The sequence below is a fragment of the Canis lupus genome, chromosome 11 (assembly GCF_011100685.1).
Source record: "Canis lupus familiaris isolate Mischka breed German Shepherd chromosome 11, alternate assembly UU_Cfam_GSD_1.0, whole genome shotgun sequence".
NCBI lineage: Eukaryota > Metazoa > Chordata > Mammalia > Carnivora > Canidae > Canis > Canis lupus.
Genome location: NC_049232.1, coordinates 25,448,872 through 25,471,592, shown reverse-complemented (window position 1 = coordinate 25,471,592; position 22,721 = coordinate 25,448,872). Strand labels below are relative to the sequence as shown.

The window sequence follows — 22,721 nt, the reverse complement described above, 5'->3', positions numbered from 1 at the left end:
TTAGTTATAGGACAGAAATACTTGAGGCATTTAGGGAAGACAGAGATCACTTAGGACCAAAGTATTCAGAGGACTTCACAGAAGAGACAAAGCTTAGCTAGTTCTGGAAGAGCAGGCATTTAGACTATCATAGAAGAAAAGGGAGAAGGAGTCTGTCTATAGTGGATGATTCGTCTGATCAGTAGAAAATGGGTACTCAGTAAATATTTGAGTAGAAGATAGGGCTAGGATTTAGGTATAGTCCAGGTCAAGGAAGACCTTGAAGACCTTGAATACTAAGCAAGGTATCATGACCTTTATCCTGTAGGCTGCTGCTGTTTCAGTGTTTTAGCTATGTAGTCCTTTGAAAAGAAGGAAGCAGCAGGCTCTGAGTGAGCTTCTAGCTTACATTCTTCATGGGCCCCTGAAGAGACCTGTGGGCAGTGAGAATCTGAAAGATGTGATCTGAATGACTTTTTAGTGATTGATTTTGTGCACAAAGCACTTGCAGGGAGGGCATCTAAAATGGGGGACAGCCACTGTCGTAGGACAGAGGGGAGAGGCACTGTCATAGGCTTGACCAAGGGAAAAGAGAATTGGATAGCCTAGGAAGGAAGGGCCAGCTGTGTTCATCCTTCTTTTTAAAACATTTTTTTAAAGATTTATTTATTTATTTATTTATTTATTTATTTATTTATTTATTTATTTATTTATTTATTTATTTATGAGAGAGAGAAAGAGAGTGTGTGTGTGAGAGAGAGAGAGAGCACGAGTGAGGAGGGGGCAAGAAGGAGAAAGAGAATCTCAAGCAGACTCCTGCTGAGCACAGAACCTGACGTGGGGCTCGATCCCATGATCCTGAAATCATGACCTGAGCTGAAATCAAGAGTTGAATGTTTAACTGACTGAGCCACCCAGGTGCCCCTGTGTTCATCCTTCTTAAAGCTATGAGTCTTGGCTATTTCATATATATGACTTATTGGATGACATCAGTGAGAATGTGAATTAGGTCTGGGCCAACATGTAATACTTTGTTTCTGTGGGATATTGAAGGGGTTGTTGGCATTTTTACCTGCTAGGCTAAAGGAATTACTCACTTCCTGTGTTCACTATGGCACCATTGGTGGTTCATGTAAATATGTTTAATAACATGACAGTGTGTAAAATTAATTAATAAGCCAGATTTGTTGTGGTCCGACAAAGTTGACTAGTCTAATTCTGCTGCAGCTTAAATGGTAAATGGCTTTGATGGCCATTTCTGTATATTTCTATAAGACAGAACAAGGATACTGCCTGGCCCATGCTTTCTCACCACATCTGTTGTTGCTGACACATTTGACTCTTAGATATGGCTCAGCTTGAAAGTCACTGAAACTCTGGACGTCTCAGCATAGATGAATGCTCCTTTGTTAAATAGTCAGAGGTTCAGATCTGGTGGGAGGGGCATATATAAATTAATATTACCTATGGAGAGAATTGGGTGGTCTGTATGCTTCTTGCCAGATGGTGAAACATCGAAGGCTGACTCACTTCAGTTGGACTGGGTGGGAGTTCTTGAAGCCTGGTATGGTGTTTTTATTTTTTTTTTTCCTTTAAGTGTTCTTAATGAGTAGATCTATATACATATGTACGAAATTAAGAGGATCACACCACATTTATGCATTACATACACAAATATTTGGAGGATTCATGGAGGAGGGTGGTTGAAGTGAATTAAAGATCAACTCTTCTCCAATCTGTAGGTAAGACTGTATTTAAGTCATAGCAGAGGAAATTTTTAAAGAAGTTTTTAAGAAGACTTCCGAAGAAATTAAGTCACTGTCCTATCTCCAAAAGATGTTTTATGTATACATGAGATCTAGCATAGTGACCGGACATTTTTCCTTATTCTTTCTTGGTATTGATGAAGAATAATATGCAACAGCTTCAAAATAATAATCTTTCTCAAGCCAGACATCCTGCAGACCCGGTCAAGGATCAGTTACATCTTTGTATCCCCTAGTGTTGGTTCCAGCTCTATTCCATATTTTTCAAAAGCAGAAAAGCAGTCTGAAAATAGACATTTCTGAAGACCTTGTATGATTTTAGTAGGGACTGAAACTTAGGAACGGATCCAAGTTGGAGCCAATCTTTACTCCTGGAGAAATCAGCCAGTTTGTGCTTTAGAATAAGGGAATTTGCTAATAAAGGCTTTTTAGTGGAAAACATTTAGTGGCCAAATCTGCCTAGAGAAATGTGTGTATTGTGGGTATGTGTAATTTTGGCTAGGTCTGGCCAGAGTGAAAGACCTTATGGACCTTGAACAGACAAGAGAAGAGGAATATGCCTCTATGTGATCTGTGTTTCATAGGTGGGAGGGAAATCTGCATCTGCTGTGTCTAGGATCATGAACTGAGCACACCGGGGCCTTCAGAGAGTGGGAGTGGGCTATCTGTGGAGACTAACTAAGATCTGGTAGGGATGGAGGGAGAAAGATTTAGGGGAGGGAATGGTGGCATCTAGCAATTTGGTCTGAGCACATGATCCTAGACTGAGGCACGTGTGTGTGCGCATGCACGTGCGCATATATATGGACATGCTGGAGGGTGTAGACTGTGGTGAATAGCTTGGGCTGATTCAAGTCAGACACCTGAGCTCAGTTCCCATTTCTGCAACTTAAAATCTGAGTGATCTTGTCCAAGATTCCTAACTTCTCTGAGCAGTTAGCCCCTCTCTCTCCTCTCTTTCCTGCTCCCTGGAAGGTCAGTGAGTTGCCAAGAAGCTTGTACCTTCCAGAACCCAGGAATCCAGAGTCTACTCCAGACTTCCTTTGTTATCACAGAGGTGCAGAGTAGGAGAAGGAAGAGACCTTAGGATCTTTATGATGTCCAGCCTTGCCCCCGGATCGAGTGTGGAAAAGGCTCTGGATATAGCGGGGAGACCAAATGTCCTTCCCCTAATCAGCCCAATAGTTGGGCTGGCTTTGATATGAATTGCTTTTTGTTGAACTTTATCCTTTGAATAGGCAATCTGTGTTCGAGACCTTTTGGTAAACACAATAATGTATTAGGGCTACATCATTATTATTATTATTGTATTAGGGCTACAAAGAGGAGCAAGCCTTCCCGTTCACTGGTCGTACTGGAAGATTGTTGTCAGTGCTTTCAAAATAGTCCTATTTGGTCTACTTCTATTCCATATATGTGAAATAGAACTAATAATGTCTGTCCTTTTAAGAGCTCTGATCTTACTAGGTCCCTGTCAAAAGCCTTCAGTGGTTTTCTGATCAATACCAAAGTATATTTTTCCCCCCTTGGCTTTTAAGTCTCTTTACAATTTGAAGACAGCACTTAATAATGAATATTTGTACAGTCTTTTTATAGTTTCTAGATTTGTCCCGGGAATGCAAGTATGGTTTCATTTTAGAAAATATATTAGTATCATTTACCACATGAAAAGATTAAAGGGAAAAATCCATATGATCAGCTCATTAGATTCACAAAAATGTTTGATAAATTCAGTATAATTTTATGATTAAAACCAATAAAATACAAGGGAATTTTCTTTATTTGATTAAGGTCATCTGTAAAAATCCTACAACAAACATGCGCAATGTGGAAACATTAGAAACATCTTTAAAATCAGGAAGATAACAAGAATATTAGCAACTTTCTGTTCAACATGTGAGGCTATCCTAGCAGTGCAAAATTTCTTTCAAAAAAAAAATTAGAGGCCTAAGAATTGGAAAGAAGGGAAAAAACCCTCTGGCAGTATGTGCAGGTTAATATGATTGTTTACATAGAACACCTTATTGACTCTTCAGACAAATAAAGAAATAGGAACATTTGATAAGGTGGCAAAATAGTAATTTGCAAAAATCAGTTGCATTTTATAAAAAAGCTGTCTCATTCAGAGACATTCATACAATTCAAAAAATATACCATTGCTATTGTAAAACAACAGTCTTAAAGTACTTAGCAAATTTAATCAAATATGTATAAAGTTATATAGAAAAATATAAAGTTTTAACATTAAAGAAGATTATATAAATGGAGAGAGATATTCCATTTTCATGGATTGGAAGACATAATATCAGAAAGATGTGAGTTCTATCCTAATAGATCTATAGATTCAATGCAGTTTCCATCAAGATCCCATGAGTCTTTCATAGAACTTAAAAAACTGATACTAAAATTTGCATGAAAGAGTAAAGAAACTGGAATAGTGAAGACACATTTGAAGCATAATAATAGGATTGAGGATTTGCTCTGTCAGGTATCAAGCCTCATAATGAAGTGACAGAAATAATGTGGAATTGGCATAGAGACATATAAACTGACCAATGGAATAGCTTAGAGAGTCTGAATGGAAATGGATCCCTATATTTGGAACTTTGACATATGACCTATGGTGGCATGACAGGTAAGTGGGAAAAACAAGTGTTCAGTAAGTGGAACGTATGGGAAAACATTAGATCTGTATTTCACATCATGACATAAAAATCAGCATCAGATATGGGCCATTAACCAAAAACAAAAATGATAAACTTTTGGGGATTCCTGGGTGGCTCAGTGGTTTAGCGCCTGCTTTTGGCCCAGAGCGTAATCCTGGAGACCTGGGATTGAGTCCCATGTCTGGCTCTCTGCATGGAGCCTGCTTCTCCCTCTGCCTGTGTCTCTGCCTCTCTCTCTCTCTGCCTCTTTCATGAATAAATAAATAAAATCTTAAAAAAAAGAAATTAGGTAAAATGAATGTTTAAAAAATGATAAACTTTTAGTAGAACATAGAAATTATCTTTCTGGCCTTGGTGTAGGGAAAGACACTTTTTTTTTTTTTAAATCTTAGGTAGTGAATATACAGTGCAATATTGGTTTTAGGAGTAGAATTCGATGATTCATCAGTTACATATAATACCCAGTATTCATCACAAGTGCCCTCCTAATACCCATCCCTCATCCAGCCCATCCCTCACCTAGCCCATTCCCCCTAGTTTGTTCTCTATCATTAAGAGTCTCTTGTGGCTTGTTTGCCTCTCTCCTGTTTTTCTCTTCCCCCTTCCCATATGTTCATCTGTTTTGAAAGACACTGATTTTAAAATAAATAATGCTTGTGGGATTTCTCATATGAAACTTTGCACCTTTGCTAGGTGTTCCTTCACCTTGATCACCTGTTTTTGAGATTTTCTTTGCCTCCCTAAGCATACTACTCTAATCCTATGCTTTTGGGCATCTCTCGATATTTATCTTCCTGTGCTCAGGTAACTTCCTTGCCCCCAGAATTCAGATAGTCCCACAGTTCAGATGACCATGGCTTGTATTTGCATATTGAACTGAAGGTGGGACAGGAAGCCAAAGGAGGTGTCTATCATGGTCAGATGAACTGTAGGTCTTGCATGCTGGTTGTATTTGAATGTTCTAATAGTCACAAATTTCATTGTAAGATCTGTAGAGATTATCAGGTCTCTGGAACATTCTCTTAACCACAGAAGCCCCTTTCTTAAACCAGTTTGCAGGTCTAGGTGGTAGCATGTAGGGAGGCACACCATGCAAAGGTAAAGCAAACTATCTTTAAACTAGAATTTGAATGAATTGTGAGTCCCCAAGTCTACACAAGTGGAGAAGTTTCGGTTTTCCTCTTAGAACAGGTCCTGGACTTGATCTTGGAGCTGAATAATTTAATCAATTTGGGGGGAAAAAGTCCTTTTGTGGTTCATTCCTTTGCTAATTTTTTTCCATCCCCCATAAAGCTGAAACCCATTGCTCAGGAGTAGTTGGACATCTAGTTGGCATCCATAGGAATCTGAGTGTTTTGTCTTCAGTACCAAGGACTTTGAGGTTATGAATGACTCTTGCTAGTCTCCACCTGCTCACTTAGTCCACACAGACAGGCCTTCTTTTTCATAACAGTGACAGTTCCTTGTCTTTGGATGGGATTATGCTTTCCCAGAAGCTTTCACTCCTGTGCGTTGTTCTCCCTACCACAGCCAGTGTGATCTTTCTCAAGCACAAATGTGTTCACTTCTCTCTCCTTTAGATGGCTTTTCATTGTCTAGAAGCTGCTTGGAAGTCCAAGCTCCTTGGCTTTGTTACTATGACCCTTACTGGACTGCTCTGTCTTCTAGCCTTTAGTGTTGAAGCTCTCCTAGTTTTATTGAACTCCTTTGACTCTTTCCCTTTAGGTTTCTGTGTATCTACTCTTTGCCCTGCCAGGGTGCTCTCCATATTCCTTCTTAACTTGTCTTATTTTTACTCTTCCTTGAGATTTCTGCTCTCCCTCAGCTTCTGGGAAGTTTCCCCTTATCCTGCCAGCACTGGAGTCACTGCCCATCCTCTGCGCTTCTGTGCCTCCTGTCCAATCATAATAATGAAGATATGATGTTTAGGTGTTTGCTTGGCTTCCTCCTACACTGGGCTCAAATCTCAGCTTTGTGAGAGCAGCTGTCTCTTACCTTGTTTGTTGTGTTTCCCCAAAATACAGTGCCTGGCACATGGTAGGCTCCATTGAATGTTGAGTGGATAAGTTTCCCTGTGAAGTGAGTGGGAAGCACTTAATCTCCTCCCATGCTCCCACCCCTTCAGAGGTGGGCAGAGCATAAGGACTTCTCATAAAGTCTGACTAAGGACCTGGCTTCCACCAGCTTCCACCAGAGGAATGTTCTTTGCATTGGAAGATCCTGCAGAAATGGCTGACCCAATGCATTTCTTTCCCTGCTGAGTCTGTGATGAAGAAAACAAGCTGACAAAGATGCTTCTGGTGGGTGGGCAATTGCATTGAGTTGTGGCAGCTGGGCAAATGGGTTTACCAACATGTGATCCTCTCTTTACCCTCCCACTCCCTTCCTGTTCACAGCATCAAGCTGAGCTCCCAGCCCCCGGTTCAGGCCGGGGATGATGAAAAGAACCAGAGGACGATCACTGTCAACTCTGCCCACATGGGGAAGGCGTTCAAGGTTATGAATGAACTGCGGAGGTACTTTTCCTATTTTGCTTGTGCCCTTTTGGGAAGAACTTGGTGAGTGAGCGTCATCAGGCACTGAGAGCAGAACACCACCAGCTTAGTGAATTCTCACTTTCCCCCACCTACTCACAGTCACTTGGCTTCTCCCTTTAAACTCCATCAAGACAGAATGGCTTTCAGAAAGCTTTCTCTTTCCTTTGTATTGATTCAACACCTTTCATTTGACTCCTTAATCACAGGGAAATAATTTTTTTTTAAAGTTAGAGCAGTTTTGTTCATAAATTTGGTTTCCAACCAAACCAGCTGCTTGAAGACCAATAGTAGAATAATGACAATGCTGATACATAGTTGCAGATTAAAGATTGTGGGTGATACACGTTTTCTTTTGGCCACCTCCTCTCATTCCTTGATCTGAATTTAGCTTTTTACAACAGCTAAATAAATGGAAGATTACCTAGTGTTTTCAAGCAATTTAACTCTGTAAAGAAAGAAATGAAATGCAAATGTGCTCATCCTCTGCGAGCTAATGGTGAGGGGTGTGCAGGCTATTTATAAGGCCAATAGGTACCTCTGGTGAGCTTGTTGCAAGGCAGATTCAGGACACTGAACATGTTTTTTGTGCGAAGGCTGCACGCCCAATCTCTTCCTTACCAGGGAACTCAAAATCTTCCTTTGCCCACGGCATTATTTATAGCATACTTCACCCTATTGTGAGCTATACTTGTTAATCTCCTCTTTTCTCTGCCATTTATGAGCTCCCTGAAGACGGACAGCTTCTGAATCATTTTGATCCATAGTACGCAGTACTTCATAGGAGCCTCAAGGCATTTACCAAAGACGCCTAGAGGCCCTGACTAGGCTCTGGGATGGGTATGAGTGAAAAAGTATTAACAGTTCAATGAAAATGATCTTCCTATAGTATAGAATAGGTGTTATGAAAGAGAAATGCATCAGGTGCCTGTCAGGTGATAGATATACAATAGTTACTTATTTCCGAAGGGGTACTATGAAAGCAAGTATAACATACCACAACTTTGGAGAACACTTTCTAAAGGGGATGGTGCTTGAGCTAAATTTTGAAGGATAAGTAAGAGTTAAGGAAATAACAAGTGGTGGGATTAGGGGGAAGTCTTTCAAGCAGAAAAAAATGGGATAAGTAAAAGGACATAGAACTGAAGATGTGTTTGTTGAGTAGTGGGGCTAAACTACTTTTAAACAAAAATTTATGTGGTTCTGTATTTGTTTCCTCCCTTCCCCTTTTTGCGGGACCCAGTCTTTGCCATTAAAAACCAAGTTAAATTAAATTTGTCTTACGCACTACTGCTCAGTTTTTATTAGGCCTCCTGCCAGATTTCCTGGAGGCTCTACCCACTGTCATCTTAGGCAGTGGGCAGTGCTGATGTTCATGCCTATGGGTACAATTCTCTTGTCCCTGAAGAATTTGTGTTGTGTTCTATAGATACCAGTGACATTCCTCATTTAGTTCCCATCTATATGGCTTTTGTCTGATTTAAGATTCTAGGTCGCTGAATAAACAACCTATATTTACATTTCAAGGAATTAGAAAAAGAAGAACAAACTAAGCCCAAAGTTATCAGAAGGAAGGAAATATTAAAGATTTTATTTATTTATTCATGAGGGACAGAGAGAGAGACAGGCAGAGACACAGGCAGAGGGAGAAGCAGGCTCCCTGCAGGGAGCCTGATGTGGGACTCCATCCCGGGACTGCAGGATCACATGCTGAGCCAAAGGCAGATGCTCAACCACTGAGCCACCCAGGTGTCTCAGAAGGAAGGAAATATTAAAGATTAGAACGGGGATGAATGAAATGAGACTAGAAAGACAATAGAAGAAAAAAGAACGAAAGCAAGAATTGGTTGTTTTGAAAAGATAAATGTAACTTTAGCTAGACCAAGGAGAGAAGACTCAATATTTATAAATGAAAGTGGAGACATTACAACGGATACTGTGGAAATACAAATGATCCTAAGGAGCCACTATGAACAATTGTATGCCAACGAGTTGGATAACCTAGAAGAAATGGATAATATCCTTGAAATGTACAACCTACCAAGACTGAGTCATTAATAGGGAGTCTGAACCAATCAGTAATGATTAAGGAGATTGAATCACTAATCAAAAATCTCTCAATAAAGAAAAAGCCTGTGGCCAGATGGTTTCACTGGTGAATTCTACCAAACATTCAAAAAAGAATTAATGCCAGTCCTTCCTAATTCTTCCAAAAAACTATAGAGGAGGGAACACTCTCAAACTCGTGTTAACAAGGCCAGCATTACTCTGATACCAAAGCCAGATGAGGACACTACAAGACAAAACTATAGGCCAGCGTTCCTGATGGATATTGATGTAAAAATTCTCAACAAAATACTAGGAAACTGAATTCAACAGTATGTTAAAAAGATCATATACAATGGCCAAGTAGGATCTATCTCTGTGGTACAAAGATGGTTCAACATATGCAGGTCAATAAATGTGATACACCACATTAATAGAATGAAGGATAAAAATCTCATGATCCTCTCAATAGATGCAGAAGTTGTTTGGCAAAATTCAATACCCTTTTATGATGAAAACTCCTAACAAATTGAATCTAGAAGGAACATACCTTAACAGAATAAAGGCCACATTTGAAAAATCTACAGTTGCTATCATACTCAGTGGTAAAAGATTGAAAGTTTTTCTTCTGAGGTCAGGACAAGACAAGGGTGCTCACTCTCACCATTCCTATTGAACAAAGGACTAGTTAGTCAAGAAAAAGAAATAAAATATATTCATATCGGAAAGAAAGAAGGCTGTTTGCAGATAATGTAATCCTATTTATAGAAAACCCTAAAGATGCCACCAATAAACTCTTAGAACTGGTAAACATTTGGTAAGCAGGATACAAGATCAATATATAAAAAAATCACTTGCATTTCTATTCAGTAACCATGAGCTATCTGAAAAAGAAAACAATTCCATTTATAATAGCATAAAAAACAATAACATATTTAGGAATTTAACCAAGGAGGTGAGAGATCTGTACACTGAAAACTATTATGCATTGTTGAAAGAGATTGAAGAATACAGAAATAAATGGACAATATCCCAGTTTTATGAATTAGAATTGATATTGTTAAAATGTACATAATACCCAAACTCCTCTATGGATTGAATGCAATCTCTATCAGAATTCCAATGCCATTTTTTTTTGCAGAAATGGGGAAAAATTCTAAAATTGTATGGAACAGAAAACCCTGTATAGCCAAAGCAATCTTGCAAAAGCAGAGCAAAGTTGGAGATACCACATTTTCTGATTTCAAATGATATCACAAAGTGTAGCAGTCAAAACAGGATGGTATAAACACAGACCATGAAACAGAATTGAGAGCCTGGAAATAAACCCACACATGTATGTCAACAAATATTTGACAAAGAAGCTAAGAACACTTCATGGACAAAGATAGTCTCTTCAGTAAATGGTGTTAGGAAAGCTGGACAGGCACATGGAAAATAATATAATTGGACTTGTATCTTACCCCACCAAAAAAGTTAACTTGAAGTGGATTAGAGACTTAAATGTAAGATCTAAAACCATACTGCTCTTAGAAGAAAACAGGAAAATCCCATTTTACACATGAAAATGCATTTAAAAAAATCACAGAATCCCACAGAATTCTAATATTTTCCCAGTGCATTAGGCATCCCTTAGCCCAGTTAATTTGACACATAAAACTAATTAACCATTACAGTCTTGTTTTTCCTTTTTTCTTTTTTTCAAATGGAGCACAATCTGTATATGTTTTGCCAATCTTTCGTGCAGGTTTAGGCATAAATTTCCCTTTTATTTTTTTTTAATTTAAAAAATTCCCGTTTTTCTTTTCTTTTCTTTTCTTTTCTTTTCTTTTCTTTTCTTTTCTTTTCTTTCTTTTCTTTCTTTTCTTTTTTCTTTTCTTTTCTTTTTTCTTTTCTTGTCTTTTTTTTTTTTGGAAAAGAAGTACGTTATAGAACATTTATAAAATACGGATGAGCAAAAAGTCATCTATAATCTGAATACCCACTGGTTACTGTTGTTAACACTTGGGAGAATATTTTTCCTTAAAACCTATGTTTCATCAGATTTTTTTCTCTTAACATTATATTGGACAAGTTTTTTCCCTTAATTTTTTTTAATTTTAAGTAAATTCTATGCCACATGTGGGGTTCCAACTCATGACCTTGTGATCAAGAGTTGTGTGATCTCTTGATGGAGCCAGCAAGGTACCCCAATATTGAAAATTGGGGTACAAAATATTGTTTCTATATTTTTGGTTAATTTTTGAACCACAGTTCCTTGTTGCTAGATGTCGAGGTCCTCCAGTCCCTCCTGTAAATAGTACCTGCAATGGTTATGTTGGGAGCAATATAGCATAGTGGTCATAAGCATAGACCCTGGAGGCAGGCAGCCTGGTTTCAAATCTTGGCCCAGTAGTGTGTGACCCTGTACAAGTTAATTAATGTCCCTGACTTCACTTTTGTCAACCATAAAGTGAGGCTAATAATAGTTGCAGGGTTGCTGGCTTGTTAAGAGGATTAGTAAGTAAAGTGCTTAGAACAGTGATATATATTACTATTGTTAAATACAGGTGCACGTTCACAATTTTTTCTATAGAATTAATTCCTGTGAAGTAGAATTGCTGATTCCAACAGCATGTAGCATAGTAATAACCATACTATTCCTTAGATGTTGTCATGAAGCCCTGGCATGAAGTGAATGTTCCATAACTGTGTAGCTATTAGTATTGATGATGATGAAATGCTAAGTGCTGTGCTCAGTTGCAAGAATATGACAGTAAGTTAGGGAGTCAAAATTTTGTTCTCAATGAAACTTGCATTCTAGTGGTGTTTAAAGATTTTATCAGAGTCTAAGGTTTTTTGTGGCTTTAAATTATTTTATTTTCTAAGGTATTAAAGGTATGGCTGATTTTTAAAAGTAGAGTGGAATGGTTGGATGAGAGAGAGAAAGGGAGCCTGAAAAGACACTTTATTAATCTGGGTGAGTTTAATGTCATCTAGAGGGAGGTATACTTTATTTGGATGAAGGCCTGGCAAAGCATCTTGCCATCCAGGGACTATACTAATGAAATGTTACATGATATTCTAGGGAACTGGGGTTATTTCTTGCACTGTTTTCACATCTTCCACCCTCAATTTTAAGCTATTTTAGTTCACGCACACATGTTCTATGCAATTTATGAATCACACAATTCACGAGTTTCCTATTCTTTTTACTTCCATGGTAGAGAATGGGCTGTTGGCATGGTAACCACCTAGTCTTCCTCTTCCTTTTGCATTTTATCACTCTGCTCTTGTCAGACTGTTAGCTGCTTCTGGGCAGCAGAATCCTAATGGCTTTTTGGTTCCTGATTTACCACCCAGCCAGCCAGTGGGGATATGGTTCTTTTTGGACTAGCATCCCAGTTCATTCCTGAAAAGGAGAGACAGTCTCTCTGTCTCACTGACACTTTTAGGCATCGCGAACAGTTCTCTGCCCTCATCCTTTTTTTTTTTTTTTTTTAAAAGATGATCTGCCACTATGCCTGTATTATTAGTAATGAGCCATCTTAGCACATTGCTTTCGGTTTTTCTTTTTTTAGTAACAGCTTTATTAAGATGTAATTCATATGCCATACAATATGACCCATTTAAAGTGTCAGTTAAAAAAAAAATAAAGTGTCAGTTTAATGGCTTTAAGTATATTCACAGAGTAGTACAACTCACAGTTGATTTTAGAACGTTTCCATCATCCCCTCCAAAAAAATCCTGTACACTTTAGCTATAATCCCACTATTCTCCCTATCTCCCCACCATTAATCCACTTTTTGTCTATTGATTTGCTTATTTTGGAATTATGTAATATGTCTTTCATGACTTTTTTTTTCTCATTAAACTTTTGTTTGATGGGCCTCAAAATTCTGTGACAGATTTTTGGTCAAGTTGTTTCCATTAAAAAGTACTGATTTTAAAAATGAATAACTTAAAACTGCCACACACACAAAACAATTGGTTCACAAGACATTCTTTCCTTCCAAAGGTTTTACAATGTATTGTTATCATTAACCAGTCTTTTACTATTAAACATAAATGGCCAGTTGACACAAACAGTTCTGAGACGGTTCCGTCACCACTGATTAACACTGGTCTGGCAGATAATAGGGTTAATATTCATCTGACCTTCTGAGGTCTCTGGGCAAATGTAGTGACCTTGCCAACTCCAGCTACCTTCTTGTCCACTGCTTTGATGACACCCGTAGCAACTGTTTCATGTTGTGAACAGCACGATGGCCCTTAGAACAATAGTCAGAGAAGCTCTCAACACACGTAGGCTGGCCAGGGACCATATCAGTGATAGCAGCGTCACCAGATTTCAGGTATTTGGGACCATCTTCCAGCTTTTTTCCAGAATGATGATCTCTCTTCTCCTTCAGCTTGGAAACAATGGCAGCTGTGTGACAATCCAGCACCAGTGCATACACAGCACTGATCTGGCCTGGATGGTTCAGGATAATCACCTGAGCCATAAAGCCAGCTGCTTCCAATGGTTGGTCATTTTTGCCATCACCAGCCACATTGCACAACAAACATTTTTGACAGGTATGTTCTTGACACTGAAGTCCACGTTGTCCCCCAAAAGAGCCACACTGAAAGCTTCTTGATGCTTTTCTTTTTTATTTATTTATTTATTTATTTATTTACTTATGATAGTCACAGAGAGAGAGAGAGGCAGAGACACAGGCAGAGGGAGAAGCAGGCTCCATGCAGCGGGAGCCCGACGTGGGATTCGATCCTGGGTCTCCAGGATCGCGCCCTGGGCCAAAGGCAGGCGCTAAACCGCTGCGCCACCCAGGGATCCCTTCTTGATGCTTTTCAACAGACTTTACTTCAGTTGTAACATTTACTGGAGCAATGATGATCACCATGCCAGGTTTAAGAACACCAGTCTCCACTGGGCCCCCAGGGACAGTACCAATACCACTAATTTTGTAGCTGTCCTGGAGAGGCAGACGCAAGGGTTTGTCAGTTGGATGAGTTAGTGGCAGAATGCAATCCATTGCTTCAGGCAGTGTGGTTCCACTGTCATGCTCATCTTTACCGGTGACTTTCCAGCCCTTGACCAAAGCATGTTAGCACTTGGCTCCAGCATGTTGTCACCATTCCAACCAGAAATTGGCACAAATGCTACCACTGTGTTGGGGGTGTAGCCAATTTTCGTAATGTAGGTGCTGACTTCATTAACAATTTCCTTGTATCTCTTCTGACTGTAGAGTGGCTCAATGGAACCCGTTTTGTTAATACCAACAATTAGTTGTTTTGCACTCAGTGTGTAAGCCAGAAGGACATGCTCACAGGTCTGCCCATTCTTGGAGATACCTGCTTCAAATTCACCACCACCAGCAGCAACAATCAGGACAACACAGTCAGTCTGAGATGTGCCTCTAATCAGATTTTTCATAGTGTCTCTGTGTCCTGGGGCATCACTGATGGTCACATAACATACACCGGTCTCAAATTTCCACAGGAAGTTATCGGTGGTTATACCACATTCATGTTCAGCTTTCAGTTTATATATGATGCTGGCATACTTGAAGGAGCCCTTTCCTGTCTCACCAGCCTCCTCTTCAAATCTTTCAGTAGTTTGTTTGTCAATCCATCCACATTTGTACATCAGATGACCAGGAGTGATGAACTTGCCCGACTTTGTGTCAAATGACGATTATATTGGTAGTTTTTTCCTTTCCTATTTTTGTTTAGGTTTAGAGGTGATTTTCACAACACTTGTGTTCTGGTGGCAAACCCACTGCGAAAAAGCTTTTGTGACTTCTTTCTCAGCATGGTGTTTTCAAGTCTCACCCATGTTGTAGTGTGCCTCAGTATTTCATTCCTTTTTATTATTGCATAATATTGCATTGTATGGATATACCACATTTGAGGCTGTTATGAATAATGAATAATGCTACTATGAACATTCACATACACATTTTTGTGTGGATGCATGTTTTCATTTCTTTTTGATATATACCTAGGAGTGGGTGGCTGGATCATATGGTAACTGCATGTTTAACTTGTGGAGGAACTGCCACACTGTTTTCCAAAGCACTGCACCACTTTATGTTTCTACCAGCAGTATATGAAGGTTTCAGTTTCTTTATATCCTTGGCAACATTTGTTATTTTCTGTGTTTTTTATTATAGCCATCCTGGTGTCTGTGAGGTGATAATTCATTGTGGTTTTTGAATTGTATTTTTCTCTGATCATTAATGATGTTGAGCATCTTTTTATATGATCATTGGCCATTTCTGTACTGGTGAGGATGTGGAGAAAAGGAACCCTCGTTCGCTGTTGACAGGAATAGAAATTGATGCTACCACTGTGGAAAGCGGTGTGGAGTTTCCTCAAAACATTGAAAATAGAAATACCATATAATCCAGTGATTCCACTACTGGGTACTTACCCAAAGAAATGAAAACACTAATTGGAAAAGATATATGCACCCCTGTTTTTATTCCAACAATATTTACAATAGCCAAGATATGGAAATGACCTAAGTGTCCATTGATAGATGAATGGATGACAAAGAATGGGAGTTTGTGTGTATGTATGTGTGTGTGTCTGTGTATAAAATGGATTATTACTCAGACATCTAAGAGAGATGCCATTTGTGACAGCATGGATAAAACTAGAAGGTATTATGCTGAGTGAAATAAGTTAGACAGAGAAAGCCAACTACCAAATTATTTCACTTACATGTGGAATCTAAAAAGAACATGAATGAACCAAAGAAAAAAAACAGACACAGGCTCGTAAATACAGGGAACAAACTGGTGGTTGCCAGAGGAGAGGGAAGTGGGGGATGGATGAAATAGGTAAAGGAATTAAGAGGTACAAACTTCCATTTCTAAAGTAGATAAATAATGGAGATGAAAGGTACAGCATAGGGAACAAAGTTATTAATATTGTAGTAATGTGGCATGGTTATAGATGGTAGGTAGCTACACTGATCATGGTGAGCATCATGTAATTTGTAGAATTCTTGAGTCACTATGCTGTATTCCTGAAACTACTATAACATTATTTGTCAACTACATATCGATAGTAAACATTTAAAAAATAAATAAAAAATTCTAAAAATGAATTGACTGTAAATATGAGGGTTTATTTCTGGATTCTCAGTTCTATTCTATTGATCTATATATTTATCCTTATATTATTACTATGCTGTCTTTAGCTTTTGTAGTAAGTGTTGAAATTGGGAAACATGAGTCCTTCACGGACTTGGTTCTTTTTTCAAAATTGTTTTGACCATTCTGCATCCCTTGCATTGATTGCCACATACATTTTAAGTTCAGCTTGTCAATTTCTGCAAAGAAGCCAGCTGGGAATTTCATAGAAACTGTGTTGCATCTATAGAACAATTTGGAGGAGTATTGCCATCTTAAGGACAATAAGTGTTTCAATCCATAAACACTGGAGGTCTAGTCTTCTTTAATTTCTTTGAACTGTGTCTAATAGTTTTAAAGAATAGGTTTTGCACTTCTTTTGTTACGTTTATTCTTAAATATTTATTCTTTTTGATGCTATTGTAAATGGAATTTTTCTTAATATCATTTTTTGGTTGTTCATTGTGTGTGTAAGAAATATAGTTGATTTTGCATATTGGTACTTATATTCTGCAACCTTCTTAAACTCATTTTTTTGTTTTAATTTTTTAAGCGGATTTATTATAGGATTTTCTATATGGGAGATCATGTCATCTATGAATAGAGATAGTTTTATTTCTTCCTTTTCAATTTGCATGTCTTTCATTTTCATGTTCTATTTCATTTTCTTGCTTAATTAGCCTGGTTAGCCACCTTAGTCTTATTTATCAGCAGTACTTGGTATAATTAATTATTCCTTGCTTTTTGTAGCCCTCTCTTCACTTGGCTTCATGGACGCCACACTTTTTTTGGTTTTCCTCCTGTCTCACTGGCTACTTTTTCATTTCTTTAGCTGGTTCTTTCTCTTCCCTCGAAACTCTTAACCATCTCCCACCTTTGAAATTAAGACTCGTGTATTCACTTCCCTACCTGATAAACCCTGCTTGGATGTCTAATATGCAGCTCAAATTTAACCTTAACAAGGTCAACTTAACTGCTAATCTTAAATGAAGTACTTTGTGGAAAAGAAAAAGAAATGCTAACATTTACTGAATGCTTACTACTAGCACTATTCATTATCTTGTTTATAACACATCTGCATTCTGATACTTGGGGGACCTGAACCCTGGTCACTTTGATTCCAGGACTTGAGTGCCTTCCTAACAGCTATCACAAAGTGTATAGCCCTGCTTTTCTCCTCTTGAAATTCTTCTTTGGAGTAGTAGACTGGTCAGAAAAAAGAATCCTGTAGTATTTCTGATAAATGGAATTAGAGATGCTGGTGAACCATACAGTGCTTTAGAGTGACTGCTTCTCTTTTCCAGACAGAGTGGATACACAGTGATGTCTCCTGTGTGCAGATAGGCTTTACCATTCCCAAGGAAAACCTACACTGAGTTTTTGGCTAGTTTGTCTTGGTCACTTTCCTAGGTTAGAATTTTTCTAGCCTTTAGATATATTTCCAGCCCATCAGAACTGCTCTCATCCATTTGCTTGACTATTGCTCATACCTTCTTGTCTTTTTCCCATTTGTTTATGAACTATTAGCTCCTCTGCATTTATGCAAGATATCCCACTCTGACATTTCCCTTTTCAGTACCTGGCTCAGCTTTTGCTCAGTATTTCTGACACATCTGTTTTACTTTTCTTTATTAAAATATTGAATACAACAACAACGTCGTACTTTTTTTGATTAGTCATTCTATTTTTTAATTGAAATATAGTTGAAAAATTACTTATCTTTTTAAATGGTAGTGACAAGAGAACTCCATTTTCTCCCTAAAATCTTTAATGAAAGTGAAGTGAAATTGTTGGGCATACAATTTTTACAATAAATATTGTCCAGCTTAAAAGCTAGCCTGTTTTCAGGTGCTATCTGCAATCTTACTTGGTCCCTATGACAGATGTCCTACTAAGAAAGATGAGAACGCTGTGATGGGATTGTTTGTCTATGTTCTCATTGCCAGTTAGGGGCAGAGCCAGTTCTCTTCCCAGTTGAGCTCGTTTATTCTGGTAGAATTTGTATGTAGGTTTGCTTTCTACTGTAGGGTGAGGTCTCATATCCACGTTTTGCCTCTTGCTGCTTAGAGGTCTCACCCTTCACAGAAGCCCCCTCACAGGGACTTTATTCTGTATTCTATTCACCTTTCTATTTTGGGGCTAACTTATCTTCTGGCTTTTTTTTTCTTTCCCTTTCTAGGTGTCAGCCAATCATGAGGCATTATAATAGTATATACAGAGTCAGAACTAGATTCAGGACTCAGCTTTCTGTGGCTTTGGACCACCTCTCTAAACTTCATAGACCAGATGATCTCCAAGGGCATTTATAGCTCCAGGCTTCTCAGGCCTTAGGATTCTTTTTCTCTGATAAGTGGTCTTGGACTTAATGTCTGAATAGTTGGCAAAGGTTTACTATGCAACACCAGGGATGGCAGATATGTAGCTTCACTTCCATCATTCCATCCTGGCAGGCTCATTATATTCATCTCATTGCTGTCACATGGAAACCAACCATGACTCAGACTTCTCAGTGTAGCGTAGGGTGCTGAGTAACCACTGCCAGGAGATCACAGGTGACGTGTGCTTGTCCCCTTACTGTCTTCCCTTCCACCACTAGCGCTTCAGTCTGAAGGAGGAATTAGTGGTGACCAGGTTACCATCAGTGGGTTCTGGGGCTTAGCTCCCTGTTTCCACTACTCCCTTCTTATATGACCTTGAGAAAGTTATGTTACTTCTTTGGGCCTCAGTTCCCTTTTTTTGTAACATAGAACATAGCAATAACTCAACTTCATGGGGCTTTAGAGAGGAATAAGTGAAATAAGAGGTTTACTTTTTAATTTTATTTTTTTATTTATTCATGAGGCAGAGGGAGAAGCAGACTCCATGTGGGGAGCCTGATGTGGGACTTGATCCCAGGACCCCTCAACCACTGAGCCATCCAGGTGCCGGGAAATAAAAGGCTTAATTAAAAAAGTGCTTAGCACAGTGCCTAGCCCATAGAACTTAATAAATGTTTACTATGGGAAGGCTGGTGGAGGAAACATTCATGGACTGACATGGTCTTATGGCACCCTTTGATTCTTTTAAAGTAGTTTAATATTCATTCTATCTATGAGTGTGTATTGATCCCATTTCAAAGTTTATTCATTTATTTAGTAAAAATTTAGGGCTTTCTATAGGCTAGGTTGCAACCAAGTGTTTAGACTGTAACAGTAAACAATTCCCTTTCAGAGTTCACAGTGTTGTGGGGATGATGAGTAGTTATAGTATCCTTAATAATTGCAAAGATTGGAGCTTGCACAGGGTCTTCAGGACTAGCCTTCTTGGCAATAATGTTAAATCTGGGTGGGAAGATTAATACTTGAGTCCTCCAGACCTGGCTGGCCTCTTACCAGTATTTCATAGGTACTGAATCCCTTGGGGGAATTGTTAATACTTGTTCTTACTGGTGGCACACCTCACTGGCATGCTCATGCTCCTTGGCATTCAGCCAGTCACTCAGACAGCCCCAGGCTTTCCCCATTGCTCTCTAAGCTGCTGTCCCCCTGTCTCAGTCAGAGGTGATGGGGTTGAGAAGCAGAAATATGAAGACAAATGAAGGAGGCCTGGATTTGCAGCTAGAGAATAGTTGCATCTCTCTGTGTGCCTTAGGAAAGCATGACTGCCGGGCTTATCAGGGACGTGGAAAAGTTGAGTTCATACCCCTGCTTCACTCAGGGTACGGCAAATGTCCATGACAGCCTTGTATGATGGCAGCGTGGAATCTGGGTGGAAGAAAAATATATCCTTGTATGGCTGGGGGTGAGCATTGGTGCTGTGACCCATGCTGTCTCTTCACTGGTGTTTTACAGTAAACAGCTGTTATGTGATGTGATGATTGTGGCCGAAGATGTCGAGATAGAAGCCCATCGTGTGGTCCTGGCAGCCTGCAGCCCCTACTTCTGTGCGATGTTCACAGGTATGGTGAGGGGCTGCAGCCCCACTGAGAGAATATTTTGGGTGGTGGCATGAGGGGAAGAGAATGCTGTGACAGTCACTATGAGAAGCTTCTGTATCCTAGATACTCAGTTTTGCACCTCGGAGGATTTGATGCAACCAGCCTTGTCTGCAGCCCTTTGTCCACCATGAGGGAAAAAAGAGGTAGAATCATAGAGGTTATTAGTTCTCAGACATCAGCATGCATCATAGTCACATGAGGGAGATTTTAGAAGTGTAGGCTTTTGGATTCATCCCCAGGCCTCTGATCTTTCATTTTGCAGATGGGAGACACTGAGGCTTAGAAAAGGGAAGGGAGTTGCCCCAGGTCACATAGTAAATGAGTGGAACTTGGCTTCTTGATACCTGGCCCCATGCTGGACTAGCTTGTCCTTCCCTACCCGGTCCTACCAGGCAAGGTCTATGAACCTCCTTGAGCTTTTACAGGTGTGTGCAAGAGATTTGGGACAAGTGATGGTGGGGCTTGGAGGGGAGAATAAGACATAAATTTTCACCATCTGGCATTTGGTTTCATCACCTTTACTAGCTTTCTAGAGAGTCCCTGTTTCCTGTACATGCCAAATAGCCTTGTCCAACTAGTTCACATGGCAGACTGAATTCCTTGAAACCTGTGGGTGGAGTATCCTGTCTTCACTACTTCACAGCATCTCCCCTGTTCTATAAATCACTGCTAACTGAAGGCCAGATGGGCTGGGTGAGACCCTCAGACTGGGTCAGGTATGTCCCTTCCCCATATTCACCAAGTACCCAGTGCTGCTTCTGAGTGTGGTTACTATCACTCCCTGTTCTTGTCTGTTTGTTGGTATCTGCTGTGCCCTGTGCTCTGGCATCTGGTGTATCAGCTGCTTCTCATTCTGCAGTTTATAGCTTAGGTGTCTCCTCTGAGAGGCCTCCTCTGACCACCCCTGCCACAGTTCCCCAATATATATTTTTTATAATGTCTATCCTTGTCTTAAAATCCTGTTGTTGGTTGTCAACGTGTTCTTTATCTTTCTCTCCTCAATAGACTGTAAACTCCATGAAGACAGGGGCTGTTGTTAGGCTTGTTTGCTACCATACCCTAAACATCTGGTACACAGTAGGAGTCAGATGTTTTTTTTCAAATGAATGAATGAAATGTCTTCACAGTGGATTGTGAGCATTGGGCATTTGAGGACTACATCTTGTCACTGTTGAATCCTCAGAGCCAACCACAGGGTGTGGTGTTTAGGAGACAGTAAGTAAGTGAAATCTGAAAGAATGAATGTGGGCTTGTTAGGAATGGGTGAGTATAGGCGCCCAATTTTTGCCACATAGGATCTTACCTTTTCTTTATATGGCGCGTGGCCTCTCCTGGGCAAGAGTGGTTCTAGTTGGGGATGACTTAGCACTTGTGTTTTGAGAGTTCCTTACCTGTGGCTCCCTCTTGGCTCATCATGTAAAGGAGCTGGTTTCAACTTGAAGCTGTGCCTGCCTCTGCTAAGTGGACCAAGCCACTCTTATCTCTCTGTGAGCCCTTGGCTGGGAATTAGTAGCCTGGAAAATGTCTTAGAAAATCGGCTCATTTTATTACCAGAAGTTTTTTTTTTCTTTTCTTTTTAAAGATTTTATTTATTTATTTATTTATTTGAGACACAGAGAGAGAGGTAGAGACATGGGCAGAGGGAGAAGCAGGCTCCCTTCGGGGACCCCGATGCAGACACGATCCAGGACCCCAAGATCACACCCTGAGCCAAAGGCAGACCCCCAACCACTGAGCCACCCAGACGTCCTGATTGCCTGGAAGTTTTGAGCTATATCCTCTCTGGAGTAGTTTCACTCTAATACTAAGGTTTTTATTTGTTTCCCTCTTTCCCATCCATCTCTCTGTCTTTAAAATAATTCATTTTGTTTGCAGTAATTATTTAGTTACAGCTTCACTAAGTAGCTCTGCCAGTCATTCTTCTGTGTGTGTGTGGTTTTGAAAATCCAGTGTTGAGAGAGAAAATCTATCTGGAATTGTAGTTGTGGCTCTACTAGTTGCTAATGAATTTGCCTCTGGGGAGTGGAAGTGCCTAACCAAAAACAAGGTGATTCTGCAAAGAGAAAAGATGCTTCTGGAGCAGATCTTAGATTCTAGTCATTGAAGGGGGGAAAAAAACAAAAAGAACACAATCTAATGTGATGCCTAGCTCAGATCTTCCATTGAATCTGATTACTGCCCATCCAGCCATCCTTCTAGCCAGCCAGCCAGCCATCTCTCTGTCTCTATACCCACCCATCCATCTATCTATCTGAATACTACTCACATAGGTTCACTGCAGGGGAAAAAAAAAATTTTTAGAAAGATGTGGACAAGCCAAAAAACAAAAATAACCCCCCCACATGTACTATAACATATAGATTATGGTTTATATCCTTTCAGACTTTATACTTGTGAATATATACAAATACAAAATAAATTTTTAATATAAATTAATTCATTTTGTGTATACATAGTTGATGTAAGGTGTATACTTGAAAAAAAAATTGCTATTCATCACCCTGGAATGTTCTCCCCCCTGATTCCTTGCCTAACTCCTATTCATCTTTCATTACCACTTAAGCAGTGCTTCCTCAGGTAAGCTTTCCCATGACCCCCTTGGATTAAGTTAAATTCTTTTGTTATTTACTCTT

General features: G+C 39.5%; 1 protein-coding gene across 6 annotated transcripts in view; it reads left to right on the top strand.

Annotated features, from left to right (window-relative positions):
- Positions 1 to 22,721, top strand: part of KLHL3 (kelch like family member 3) — a 114,019-nt gene that overhangs the window by 9,398 nt on the left and 81,900 nt on the right. For 4 of the 6 annotated variants that reach the window (XR_005366714.1, XM_038552242.1, XM_038552243.1 and 1 more), the window contains exons 2-3: positions 6,808 to 6,927; positions 19,943 to 20,049. Coding sequence is in view for 5 of the 6 variants with exons in the window: in XM_038552242.1 (XP_038408170.1) it covers positions 6,808 to 6,927; positions 19,943 to 20,049 (227 nt within the window). In the remaining variant the exon portion in view is untranslated. The remainder of the gene's footprint in view (positions 1 to 6,807; positions 6,928 to 19,942; positions 20,050 to 22,721) is intronic. The other 2 variants (XM_038552245.1, XM_038552244.1) reach the window with 2 other exon arrangements.